The following is a 14147-nucleotide window of genomic DNA, read 5'->3' on the forward strand; positions in this document are numbered from 1 at the left end:
TTCATATCACTGCCATTTATAGACGCACGTGTAAAACTTTCAGAAATTACCTTCAGGTATTGTTTTTTATGCTGGAATTCATATCCTCACCGATGTTAAGTTGCTATATATTTTTTTAATGTATGGTAGCCTGAAGTCAGAAGATAATGAGCCCTTATAGATATAGTTATCCATATACAAAAAACTTAACAAATAAAAGTTGATGAGTTAGGATGCTTGTTTTTCAGTGTAACCTTTTCAAAGTACTCTATCCATACTGTGCAGTTAAGTGTGAAATAGGCTAGACTCAAACCTCATGACATTTACTTCTCACCACCACTTGTCATTTTTTGCTGAGGTGATTTACCAAGTTCTTTGTTAACTACATTTCTTACTTTGTTTTCTTCTTAGATCTGGCAGGAATTTGTGCTGTCTTTTCAAAGAAGTACCTTTTGGTTTGGACAGTTCTCCTTTTGTTTATGCTTTTGATTAATCTCTAGATTTTTTCATTACTTTTCTTTTAAATTAGTTTTTTTTTTAAGAGGTCATAAATTTCACCAGAATGTGGGTATCCATCTTCCTTACTCCTTCCCTCTCTTTCTCTCCCTCCCATCCTCCCTCCCTTCCCTCCTTCCTTTTGTTCTTTCTTTTTTAAATATATAACTTGTTTCTGGCATTGCATGGACCTTTCTGATTTTAAACTTTCTGTTTTGGTTGGTTTTTAAGTTCAGAGGAATCTTTTTTTCCTCTTCTTACTGCATATTCTTTTCTATAATGATTCTTTTTTTTTTTTTTAATCTGCTCCTGTTCATTTTTTGTTGTGATTTTGTTGTTTTTTTTAAACTCATTTTCTTTGTAAGCTCTATTCACATAGGTATGTCAATCATTCCACATCTGTTGTGTAATATTTAATACAGAAACTAAGAGAATAATAAGGGAGTTCCTGTTTAAAGATCACCTGCCTTTGTCAGTAATCACTATTTTATCATATTTCCTTCAGATTTTGTAATGTTTTTATAAACCTGTTCATATAGTGGAAGTCTCCTACGTGTTGTTGCCTAGAACTGTTACTGTGAAATTGTGATTATTGACATGTATAATTTTATATTTTTACTATAAAATTCTTTCTCCTGGTTTTCAAAAAACCTTGGCTTCATATTAGAATTTCCTGGGAGGTTTTTCATTTTTTGTTTTTTGTTTTTTTTTTTTTAAAAGAAAACAAAACATTATATTGGACTCTCTGGGTGTGGTAGCCTAGGCATTGATATCTTAACAGTTCCTGTGTGATTCTTAAAATTCACCCAGCATTAAGAACCACTGAGATATTTTGGAATTTTTCTGCCATACTTCTCAAGGGTCTTATGGGGTAATTAAATTTTTTTTTTGCTTGGGAGTTCCTGAACCAGCTTTGTTTTCTGTTTTTTTGTTTTTAAGAAAGAGAAAGAAGAGAGTGTGTGTGCATATATGCAAGAGCTTTGGTGGGGGGCAAAGTGAAGGGGAGAGAGAATATTAAGCAGGCTTCACGCCCAGCGCAGAGCCTTTGTGCATGATCTCACAACCCTGAGATCCTGACCTAAGCCAAAACCAAGAGTTGGTTGCTTGACCAACTGAGCCACCTAGGCACCCCTCTTTTGCAATATCTTCCTAAGGACTTTTGTCTTCTTTCTCTTTTTGAGGTTTTTTCTCTCTCTCTTTTTTTCCCCCTCCCCACTAAATCTGGCATAGAGGGAGATACTCTTAATAGATACTCATTCTGTGCTTTCTTTAAGGTGCTGAGTTACTTTTTAAATGATCTGTGATATTTTTGCCCCTTAAGAGTTTTTAGCACTGGATATGGAATTTTCTAAGACAGTGATTCATCAACAAGTGATGAAAAGCTAAGAGATGTTTCTTTACTCTGTAAGACAGTGAGGCTGAAATGGGGAGGAAGAAGTAACTAGTTTTCATCTTCTCCAAGGCCTAAGGGAGAGTAACAATCTTTGTTTCTCTGCGTGGGAATAGGGAGTCTACAGCACCAACAGCCTGGTATCCCTTGAGGATAGTTGGGAGTCAGTGAGCTTCTCCCTGTGCTACCTTCTACCACCTAGCTAAGAAATCTAAGCTGCAGCAGTAGTTACTTCAGGAAGAAGTTGAGGTAGAAAAGCTATAAATGTGTTTAGGCTGCTTTGACTGCTTTGGAAGTAGCAGGTGTGGCCTCTTTGAGAGGACATTTTTAGGTTCAAAAGTTATTTTTCTTATGTGATAAAATGTTTTATGAGGTAAATTACCTTTGGAGCTGAGCTAATTGTTCAAAATTCTGGGGTGTGTGTTAAGAATATGCTTCATTACTGAAAGTTCTTGCATAGTTCAGTATCATGAAATTTGCCGGAGGCTCAGATAATCTTATCTTTGTAGCTCAAAGCATAAACAGTACTCTGTACTGTGAGTAGTACTGTGTGCTCACTATATGAGTTAAACTTGTCAGAGTAATATTTTAAGCATTTTTACTAAAAGTATATGTCCTATCACTGGAAATTACAGGCCTCAAGAACGAAACAGGGGGATTAAAAGCATATAAAATTTGATACCACTGTTTAAATATCCTAATTTATTCATCAGATAAGAATTTCCAGTGGGCAAATACTGGAGCAGCTGTGTTTGGAGCACAGTCAACCAGTAAAGTTGGCGAAGATGAAGATGGTAGTGATGAAGAAGTTCACAATGAAGATATCCATTTTGAACCAATAGTGTCATTACCTGAGGTAAATATTAAAAGAATGGAACTAAACTTGACATAGGCTTGACTTGCAGGACTAACTTTGTTTGCATTTCTTTCAGAATATTTACCCTTTCAAGTGGAGGCTATATATATATATATATATATATATATATATATATATATCCCAGTTTTATTTTTATTTATATATATATATATATATATATATATATATATATATAGACACATATATAAATATAAATTCTATAAATTCTACATGAAATTGTTGGGAAGAACTAAGTTTTTTTCATATATTTTTAGAATATCTTGTTTTCATAATATAATTCTGGAAGTAAAAAGTATCCAGTCTCATACTTGCCAAAATTCTTTTAATAAAAAGGACAAGAATGTTATTTTAGGCAAATTACTTTGTCAGTTTTCAACTACAGTCAGTAGTTGATATTTCTCTTCAAGAACACTTTTTGGAATCTCTTCTGTCCCGTAAAACAATGTATTTACTTTCCAAAAGTAGGAAGAATACTATATAAGAGAAATATTTCATGACAAATCAGGTCTTTACTGCTTCATCCAAATCAAATGTATTCCTAGCCCTTGGAATTTATCTTGATACTGTAGTTCAAATTCCGTTAATGTCATTGCAAAGACAATATTGTGTGGAATTTGGTTCTTTGGAATTTGTCATGTAATATGTTAAAAGCAGCAGCTTATAATTTTATTTGCTGTCATAGGTAGAAGTAAAATCTGGAGAAGAAGATGAAGAAATTTTATTTAAAGAGAGAGCCAAACTCTATAGATGGGATCGAGAAGTCAGTCAGTGGAAAGAGCGTGGTATAGGAGACATAAAGATTCTTTGGCATACAATGAAGAATTACTACCGGATCCTAATGAGAAGAGACCAGGTTTTTAAAGTGTGTGCAAACCATGTCATCACGAAAACAATGGAATTAAAACCCTTGAATGTTTCGAACAATGCTTTAGTTTGGACTGCCTCAGATTATGCTGGTGAGTTCTATATGCAAATGCTACTTTTTACTTTTTTGGTCTTTTCTAAAATCCATAACAAATACGTAAGATAGCTTATAACAATTATTTTAATATTAAGGTTGTCCCTATGTTGTTTTGTTTTGTTTAATAGATGGAGAAGCCAAAGTGGAACAGCTTGCAGTAAGGTTTAAAACCAAAGAAATGGCTGATTGTTTTAAAAAAAAATTTGAAGAATGTCAACAGAATTTATTGAAACTCCAAAAAGGACAAGTATCACTGACAGCAGAGTTATCGAAGGAGACAAATCCTGTGGTGTTTTTTGATGTTTGCGCAGACGATGAACCTCTAGGACGTATAACCATGGAATTATTTTCAAACATTGTTCCTCAGACTGCAGAGAACTTCAGAGCACTCTGCACTGGAGAGAAAGGCTTTGGCTTCAAGAACTCCATTTTTCACAGAGTAATTCCAGATTTTGTTTGCCAAGTAAGTATTTAATTGTGGATCACAGTTGAAGTCTAGAAAGTGAACCACATGAACTTGGGAAATTTGAGTGTTTCTCTTCACCTGGAATTTTCTTAAGATTTCTTTAAGCTTTTCTGCATATTAGTTGGTGTCACATCCAACTTCCTATCCCTACAAAAACTTTCAACGTAAAATGGTTTAAATTTCTGATACCTTGAAACCTGCTAGAAATTGAGGGTAGGCAAAAGACCTTTTCACTTTTGTCTTTCAAAAATGGGTATTTCTTAATTTTCAAACCACATTCTCAAGGAAGTCGAGTTTTTAGGACTTAACATTGTAGTGGTAGATCTGTGGTATTTTGTTATTTTCTTCAAAATTCTTAATAATTGAAATCTTCTTTCAGGGGGGAGATATCACCAAACATGATGGAACAGGAGGACGATCTATCTATGGAGATAAATTTGAAGATGAAAATTTTGATGTGAAACATACTGGTCCTGGCTTACTATCAATGGCCAATCGAGGCCGGGATACCAATAATTCTCAGTTTTTTATAACACTGAAAAAAGCAGAACATTTGGACTTTAAGCATGTAGTATTTGGGTTTGTTAAGGATGGCATGGATACTGTGAAAAAGATTGAATCATTTGGCTCTCCTAAAGGGTCTGTTAGTCGAAGAATTAGTATCACAGAATGTGGACAGATATAAAATCATTGTTTTTTCTAGTAAATTTTACCTGTATAAACAGTTGAATTGAAGCTTAGCTGTTGTGACAATATGGTAATAATTATGTTCAGCTTTTGAAAATGGACGTTTCCAATGTATAAATGTACAATTGCAGCTTATAGCTGTTGTCACTTTTTAATGTGTTATAATTGACCTTGCATGGTGTGAAATAAAAGTTTAAACACTGGTGTAAATCAGGTGTACTTGTGTTTATGTACTCCTGACATATCTGTATTAAAATGGAATAATACTAATCTTGTTAAAAGCAATAGACCTTCTCAAACTATTGAAGGAATATGATATATGCAATTTAATTTTACCTTTTAAGATACTGAATTTCCTGCATGGATAAATTTACCATTTGAATAAAGGGACCACAACTTGGATAATTTTTATTTTAGATTTGAAATATATTTGGTAATTTTAAATTTGGTGTGCTCATTTATGCATAGAGACTCACTTATGAATGGGTAGAGCCACAGAGGGTAGAGACTTAACCAAAGTGCTCTTCTATAATCCTTGCACCTCCTGTATAGTTAAATTAACTTTTAAGTAGAGTACCTTCTTTTCTTAAATGATATGTAGTTTCCTGTGCCCTTTCAAAGGTATTAAATTAATTTTTACATTTTAAACAAGTATTTCCTTAGTTTTTTTTTTTTAAGTTTTGTTTTTTTTAACTTCTCTGTCATCTGTTTCTACTACCTCAAACTGCAGCTTGGTTCTGATAGAACTTGAATTTTTCCTTGCAGTTGTTGTGATAAAGTATGACTATTTAAAAAAGGTCTATACCATGTTCTTTGGTTAAAGATTTGCTTTATACTAGATTGTTGCAGTACCTTTTTCTGGTGAATTTTGTAGCAAAAATAAAGTGTCAATTGTTAACAGCCATGATATTTAAAAAACTTATTACTTGTGCATCTAGTTGTTTGTTCATCCTAGAGCCAAAGTGAAGAGGACAATTAAGTTCTGTAAATCGGACTACCACATAATTTCCAAGGCTCCCAAGAAAGTGACTTCAAGTTTGATACATACACACTAAAAATTTATTTGAAAATGATTAGTATCAAAAGGCAAACTGTGCTAAAAACGTGGTGGAGGGGGTTAGTGAGGGGGAGATGTTCTCCTCAGTCTACTCAATATACAACTATAAAGAATCTAGAGCACAAAATACTGTGTATTTTGATTACCAACAGTGACTACCCTCCTGTGTTATTCCTAGTGAAATCATCTCTCTCTCTCTCTCTCTCTCTCTTTTTTTTTTTCTAGTGAAAGACAGTGGCATTTATTCTGTTTGGGGATTTGGAAATGGGTTATCATATAATACCCACCAGACAGGAGGGGAGGGATATCATGTGTCTGTTGTGTGTGAGTAATGAATGATGGAAATGAATGATGGGGCATTAATGACAAAGACTTTGTGTCACATTTCAGGAGAGGACTTTGTGATTTCTTTTTGTTACTTAATTGCTAATGTATAAATCCACAACACGTATACCCCCCCCCCCCAAACTGGCTTGACTTTATATTATTATCTCATTAGAAATCTGTTTAAAACAGAGTATAAAATATTATTTGTACATTGTAATTAATATTTGATGGCAAAGAGTATTGGTATAAATGATTTTCAGGTAACTACCTTTAAAAATGATCTTCTTAACCTTTGGCATTTGAAGAACTTGAAAGATACTCCTGAGAATCTAGGATTTGTTAGTCCAGACGTGCTGTTGAACATTCATGATTTAGAAAAGTAAAGGATCACACTAGTGTAATTGTATAAATGAGAAAAATTAAGTGGTTATTCAGTTATTCCTTTCAATTAGTCTCGGTTTAATAGAGGATTTGGGTTGGTATACCATCCCAATATATATTGAGCATGTACAAATGCCTGGCCCTGTTCTGGGTGTTGGGAAAAGCTGTTAAAGAAAAAAAAAAGTACATGCTCTTACATTCATTACATTGATACAGGAAATTCACATTCTAATACTGCTTTTTTTTTTTTTTTTTTTAAGATTTCATTTATTTGACAGATCAGAAGTAGGCAGAGAGGCAGGCAGAGAAGGAAGCAGGCCCCCGGCTGAGCAGAGCGCCTGATGCGGGGCTATCTGATTTGAGGACCCTGAGATCATTACCTGAGCCAAGGCAGAGGCTTAATCCCCTGAGCCACCCAGGCACCCCCTCTAATACTGCTTTTTAAGATACATATGGAACCCAGGCCAATTGCAGGGCAAGTAAGGGAGTAATCCTTTTTAAGAATTCTGTGCTTTGGAGTACGATGTATTCTTGATTTTTGCCTTTTTACAGTTAGCAAAGGCCATCCTGATGAAAGAACACTACTTTCGTATGTCCAAACGCACCCTAAATACACGTAAGCTATATTAGAGCCAAGAGAGGGTTGCCACCAAGTCAGATTTGGACCGTCCTGGTGACCACGTCGTCTGTGGACGTAGCGTGTACGCATTCCCACATGCACGCAAGGCGCACAGCTTGGGGAGCAAGTGGTGGCTTCCCCAGAAGCCGTGGGGGTGCCTGAGGCTACGGCCGAGCGCCCTCCCGTGAGGGGCCACACCTGCTAAAGTGTAACTGCTGCTGTGGACGACCGGACTTTTTGTTCGGTAGCAAGTAGCAAAAAATTGAAGTCAAAGATAAAATGCCACTTAGCCCAGTTAACACAGGAGTAAAGGAATTGGTCGTTAAATCATTCAGCAGGAAAAACGTTTGTAACACCCGGACATTTTTAACGTAGTATAGAGAGTGAGAGAGGGACTCCAGTTTGCGCTCCTCTCCCTCGCCTCCGGCTCCCGGGCTCAACTTAAAGTGGCCGCGCTCCTCTGGCCACGCCCGCCGCCGCCCAGTCAGGCTGGGTCTTCTCGCGTTTCCGCGCCGCTCCCGACCATCCCCCCCGAGGGGCGGGGCGCACCGTGCGTCACGTCGCCGTTCCGTTGCGCGAGCTCCGCCCCTGCGCGCCCCGCAGCTCTGTGTTTGAAAGCTGTTCCCGGGGAGACAACGGCGAGCTCGGCGCAATATGGAGCCGAGGCTAGTGAAGCCGCCCGGGCAGGATTTGGTAGTGGAGCGTCTCAAAAGCCGCTACGGACTAGGGGGCAGCCGCTTCGCCGAGGTGAGGCCTAGCCGTTTTCACCTCGACCCTTCCCTGTGCCCGCGGGCGGGTTCCGGCAGGTGTGAAGCCTCGGGGCCGAGGTGCGGAAGGAAGGCTCCCGGGCGGGGGAGTGACTCTCCGGGCCTCGAGCCACTCTGCGGGAAACAGGGTTAGCGAAAGGAGGCGGGAGGAGCAGAAGTCTTTCGTGGCCGCAGATGCTCCCGATGTGGGAAAAACAGATTTTCTACCAGAAAAATGCCTTCTCCATAAATTCTTGAAGGTTTATGATGTATCAGACATAGTGGTATGGCACGTTAATTTACAAGTGACTGGTGTGGAGTTCAAAAAGCAATTTTAATTCCTTTAAAACCCTTCCTATTTGGAAATAATTCCAAACTTAAAAGTTGCAGGAATAATGCAAAGAACTCTTTTGGACACTTCGTTTGGATTCACCAGTTAACATTTTGCCACTTTTGCGTTACCATTATCTTCCTAGTTTTGACTTTACATACACCCTTGAAGGGTAGCTTGCCGGCACTGTGATACTTTTACCCCCAAATATGAATACTTAAGTGTATTTTCTAGGAATAAGGATATTCTCTTATATATCCACGGTAATAAATTAAGGAGACTTACCATTTACACAGTAATATGTAATGTATAGTGCGTATTCAAATTTCACCAATTATCTCAATAATGTCCTTTGTAAAATTTTCCCCCGGTGCAGATACAATCCACAAATGAGCATTGCATTTAGTTTTCTGTTGCCTTTATTCTGGAACAGGTTCTTAAGTCTTTGCCTTTCATAATGTTGATATTTTTGAAGAGCATAGGACAACTGAGTTTCTCTGAATACACCTCATGACTAGATAGATACCGGTTTTATGCATTTTTGGCAGGAGTGATGTATGTGTTGCTCCTGTTCATTAGGAGACATGTGATGTTGCTTTGTCCCATTATTGGTGATAAAAATTTTGACCAGTTGGTTAAGGTAGTGTCTTACCAGTATGTCCACTCTAACCTTTGTAATTATCCCTTGTACTTAATACATAATTTGTGGGGAACTCTTGAGACTGTATATTGATTCTTAATATATAAATTAGATATGTCTTTTTTCTTTTAAGTATGATTTTTCAAGTTTTGATCAGGCTAAATGGAAGAGAAGATCTCTAACCTCCCCAGGTAAGCTGATGGAGTATTTTTTTATATTTGGGAGTTTTAACATTTAATCTGAGAGAAAACAGTAATCAGGATTTTGGGGGTTTAAATGTGTAAGATGTTTTTAACATCGAATGAATTCTTTTTGGTGTTTCAGTTACAGCATTTTTGCCTTTAAAATTGTTAAAAAATAAATAGTGTATTAGATAAAGAAAACTATTTGCTGTTTTTTTAAAGCATAAACTTTTCCAAGTTACAGGGGTAATAATTGTTGCACTGGAAGAACTTACCAAATGTACTTGATAAAGATAATTATACTGTGAGATTGGGTGGATTGGAACATTATGTGGTCATTTGGAACTAACATATATAGCTAATTAAAATTAGTCTTGATTTGCTGATACTTCTTCAGTGATGTTTTTACTAGTAAGTATAATCATTGAATTTTGAGATGATAGCAGAAACATTATCTTTAAAAGTTTATCAGATGGTAGATTAGAGAATTTCATTTTTTTTCCAAGTTTATTTCATTTTGAAATTTTGTAAACACTCTTCCGAAACATTCCTTCAACATGAAAAAAAAACCCAATTATTACTGAGTCTGGTATCTTAAAAATATCTTAAAATTGTATTTTAGTTTTGAAATTTCCCCTAAAATTTCCAGCTTTTTTTTTTTTAAAGATTTTATTTATTTATTTGACAGAGATCACATGTAGGCCGAGAGGCGGGCAGAGGAGGAAGTAGGACCCCCGCTCAGCAGAGAGCCCGAGGACTCTGGGATCATGACTGAGCTGAAGGCAGAGGCTTTAGCGCACTGAGCCACCCAGGTGCCCCAAATTTCCAGCTTTTTAAAATATAACTAAAGGGGCGTATGGGTGGCTCAGTCGTTAAATGTCTGCCTTCAGCTCACTTCATGATCCCAGGGTCCAGGAATTGAGCCCTGCATGAGGCTCCCTGCTCTGGGAGAAGCCTGTGTTCTCTCTCTCACTGTCTCTCTGTCAAATAAATAAATAAAATCCTTAAAAAAAATAAAATATATAACTAAAAAGTATAGCTCATTTAATTTCTGATGGGGAAAAATGTGTTAGACAAGGATGCATAGATTTCAATGACATGGATGGAACTATAGCATAAGCTAAGTGCTAAGTGAAATAAGTCAGGAAAAAGACAAATACCATAGGATTTCACCCATAGGTGGAATTTAAGAAACAAAACAGATGAACATAGGGGAAAGAAAGGAAAAAGTAAGATAAAAACAGAGAGGGAGACAAACCACAAGAGACTCTTAACTATAGGGAACAAATTGAGTGTTGCTGGAAGAGAGGAGGGTAGGGGGGAAGAGGTAATTGGATCATGGGCATTAAGGTGGGCACTTATGTAATGAGCACTGAGTGTTATACACAACTGATGAATCCCTAAATTCTGCCTCTGTTAAAAAATCAGATGATTCAAAAAAATTTTTTTTAATTTCTAAATTTATCAGAGAAGCTCTTTTGCCTTTTACTCAGTTTAGATAGAGGCTAATAGTCTGTTAAATGTTTAGTGTTTAGGGGTGCCTGGGTGGTGCAGTCAGTTAAGTGTCTGACTCTTGGTTTTAGTTCAGGTCAGGATCTCAGGGTTGTGAGATCAAGCCCTGTGTTGGGCTCCATGCTCAGTGTAAAATCTGAGATTCTCTTTCTCTCTGCCCCTCCTACTTGTGCTCTCTGTCTAATAAAAAACATTTAATGTTTAAAATATATAAAATTATAAAATAAATGTTTAATATTTGAAGACTGATGACATATAATGATAGGTAGAAAGAAGACTGGATTCTAAATTTTAGTCTTTCCATTTGTTGGTTCTGTTACTTGGATAATTTCAGGTAACTTCTCTGGTCCTTAGACTTCACATCATTGGAATAGGGTTAAAGGTGCCTATTCTGCTAACTTCATAGTAAGCTAGTTGTTGCTAAGATCAAATAAGGTAATAAATGAAAGAGCATTTTGAAATCAGTAAAGTGCTGTATAAGATTTGATGCCTATTTTCTGAAGTTTTCATTACAGAGACATACAGATAAGAAATCATTAGGTAATTTTGCTGCCTTACCTTTAGAAGCCTAGAATGAGATTAGTATCTGATTTTAGTAATCTCTACTATTTTGTTTTTTTGTTAACAGATGGTTTGGATATCTTCTCATCTGGAGATAAAGTGGGTTCATCATTAAGATGTTATTCTGATGAAGGAAAGCTTTGCACAACACCGCTTTGTAGTTCATTCAAACACTTAAATGTGAATTGGTAAAGTACCTTGAATCCTTAGTATTACTCTCCCTTTGGTATCTAAAAAAACTGAGATTAAAGGGAGGATTGTTTATGTCTTTGCTTTTTTTCTGAGAGGAAATACAGGCAGTCTGAGCCTGCTGAATGGTTGAAGAGACTGATTTATTTTTACTGAGTGTTTCTGTGATAAAAGCATAAACCTAGCTGTATGTTTGGTGGTATAATGTAAAGTTATTTGCACAGTATGAAAGATGAACAATTATTTTTCTGGTTATTCATCCAGAACCCAAATGAAAACCTTGCTCTTTTTTTTTAAAGGACCTAGGATAAAAATGAATGCAGAGTTGTTAGACAGTGATATTTAACTCAGTATCCATTGTGTGTCTACTAGTGTGGTAAGCTATATTTTAGGTAGTTGAGAGAGAGATTGAAGAAATCAGTCTCAGGTGATGCTAACTACATGCAGAGTGCTGGGCTGTGAGTGGGTGAAACCAATATAAAAACAGTGGAATCTAAGGAGAAATGAAGTTTTGAATTAGATAAAATTAAATGCCATAAATATGTGGCAGAAGGAGGTGCTAAGTGCATCAAGAAGGGGTAAACATTTTGAAATAATGTTAAATCATAAAGATGTATATGTATACAAAATGAAATGTTGAGATAATCACGGGGAGAAGAAAATGTAACTGCCAAAAATATATGTATATTATTAAGGTAATTGATATTTGGATGCTTGAATTTTTTATATAATTGCCTAATTTTCTTCATTCATTCATTCATGTAAAGTACATAGAACAGTGCTTAGTACATAGAAAAGCACTCAAATGTTTATTATTATTATTACAATTTCATTTGGCATTCATAATGTGGCTTTGTTGATGTGGTTTTAAGATTTGCACATGAGGTAGATTGAATATGGAGTAAGGAAAATAAAAATTGTTTTTGAGATAATTATGAGTTTCTGGAAATGATTTTCTTGTATTTAACTCATAGTTTTATCATTTTTGTTATCATAAATGGTCTGGGCGTAATTTCAAGTTATAACTTGAAGCTTTTGAGCTGTGAAAGTTTTTATAGCATTAAACATTTTTTTTCACAATCTCTAGTTATGATCTAATCTGGATTATAGTGCTGTTCAGCATAGTAGCCACAAGGCACAGGAGGCTACTGAGTACATGAAATACAAGTACGAAATATACACCGGATTTTAAAGATGAATGAAAGAATGCAAAATACCTTAATAATTTTAAATACTGATTATGTATTAAAATAATCTTTTAGATATACTGTTGAAATTTTGTAGCTTTATGTTTTTAATATGGCTACTAGAGAATTTTAAATTGCCTTATGTGACTTGAATTATATTCCTCTTAGCAGCATTGCTCTAGAAATTTCAACTTTGAGATCATCTTTTTGGAGAGAACACCTGTTTTTACCTTTTACTAGTTAGGTCAGTTATTTAAATTCTTTAGGTTTCAGTTTCTTCCTGTTAAATGTTAGCTCTTTTAGCTAAAATTATAGCTAATAGTAGCTGGTATATCTATCTCACAGAAGTATTAGGAATCAAAAGAAAGCGTATGGAAGTCATAGAGCATTCTACAAGTATATGTCATTTTAAATTAAGCCCATGGAATATATAGAAAGATACCTTTAGTGACTTTTTAGGATCAGTGGTTTACTTTTCACATTTTGTTTTCCATGTTTAAAAATGTTTGCTTGTTACATTTTTTCAGTTGTTATGCTGTTAATATTTGAAAAGCAGTTTTGTCTTTTTAAAATGCTGTAGAAAACTTGCAGAATGCTGTTAGATTTTTTTTTTTTTTAAAGCCTAGATGATGAACTGGATTCTTTTCAAGATTTGAAGCAACAAGAAACAAAAGAAGAGTTAATTGAGAATGATCATAGAATTAGTACCTCCAAAATAACCAAACAGTCTTTTAAAGACATTGAAAAAGGTAAAAGAGATAATAATTTTAGAATAGTTACTTAAAAAGATGCTTTGTTAGGGTATCTGGCTGGCTCAGTACATAGAGCATGTGACTCTTCATCTCAGGGTTATAAATTTAAGCCCCACATTTAAAAATAAAATCTTTAAAAAAATAGCTTTGTCAAGTAGAGCACATAAAGCTTATCCCATAGTAATAACACTGGTCCTCAAGTGTATGTATATTTCTGTCTTCTGTATTTTTGTAAGCCATGAGATATTAACTGTGCTTATTGTTAACTAAAGGAGAAAAGTAAACTTCATTATTTTCCAGAAGTATTCTTATGTTCTCAAAATTACCAAAATAAGTTAATAATCAGTTGAATATTTTTTATAATGTCTTCATATTTCTTCATATTAGTATTTGTTAGGAAGTCATTAAATACTGTGGTAGAGTTGAGTAATCCTTTAATATTTTAAGACAGTACTCCAGATTACTTAAGGTATAGCTTCATCAGGCACTTATTTAGTAACTCTCTATACATGTGGCTGCATGTCATAGTTTTGTCAGCATTTCAAGGCAACAGCAACCAGAGTGTTTGCAGGACTTTGAGAACAGTGTTGTTGCCCCTTTGATAGCCTTTTTGCATCTCTTCTGGGCATATATTGTCTACATACAACATGCTCATTTCTCCCTTCCCACTCTTTATCATCCTCTTTCTATTCACCTCAGCATTTGAAAGTGAAAAGTAATTTGGCCTGGACTTGTGTTTCTTGCTACGTGGTGTATTTTCCCACTGAAAAACAATAGAAAATAGAGGATAATGTAAAAGAAAAAAAGT

At 35.4% G+C, this 14147-nt stretch overlaps 2 protein-coding genes across 9 annotated transcripts in view; both read left to right on the forward strand.

Moving 5' to 3' along the window:
* LOC132021656 (E3 SUMO-protein ligase RanBP2) overlaps positions 1-5777 on the forward strand; it is an 84544-nt gene extending 78767 nt beyond the window's left edge. For both annotated transcript variants that reach the window (XM_059406387.1, XM_059406388.1), the window contains exons 26-29: positions 2578-2720; positions 3424-3697; positions 3831-4165; positions 4548-5777. In XM_059406387.1, the coding sequence (XP_059262370.1) occupies positions 2578-2720; positions 3424-3697; positions 3831-4165; positions 4548-4853 (1058 nt within the window). In that variant the 3' untranslated portion in view covers positions 4854-5777. The remainder of the gene's footprint in view (positions 1-2577; positions 2721-3423; positions 3698-3830; positions 4166-4547) is intronic.
* A 2033-nt stretch (positions 5778-7810) lies between these two features.
* CCDC138 (coiled-coil domain containing 138) overlaps positions 7811-14147 on the forward strand; it is a 133578-nt gene continuing 127241 nt past the window's right edge. For 5 of the 7 annotated variants that reach the window (XM_059406390.1, XM_059406391.1, XM_059406396.1 and 2 more), the window contains exons 1-4: positions 7811-7986; positions 9069-9147; positions 11279-11399; positions 13209-13336. In XM_059406390.1, coding sequence (XP_059262373.1) covers positions 7894-7986; positions 9069-9147; positions 11279-11399; positions 13209-13336 — 421 coding nt within the window. In that variant the 5' untranslated portion in view covers positions 7811-7893. The remainder of the gene's footprint in view (positions 7987-9068; positions 9148-11278; positions 11400-13208; positions 13337-14147) is intronic. The other 2 variants (XM_059406392.1, XM_059406393.1) reach the window with 1 other exon arrangement.

Source organism: Mustela nigripes, chromosome 7 (genome assembly GCF_022355385.1).
Source record: "Mustela nigripes isolate SB6536 chromosome 7, MUSNIG.SB6536, whole genome shotgun sequence".
In the NCBI taxonomy this organism is placed as follows: domain Eukaryota; kingdom Metazoa; phylum Chordata; class Mammalia; order Carnivora; family Mustelidae; genus Mustela; species Mustela nigripes.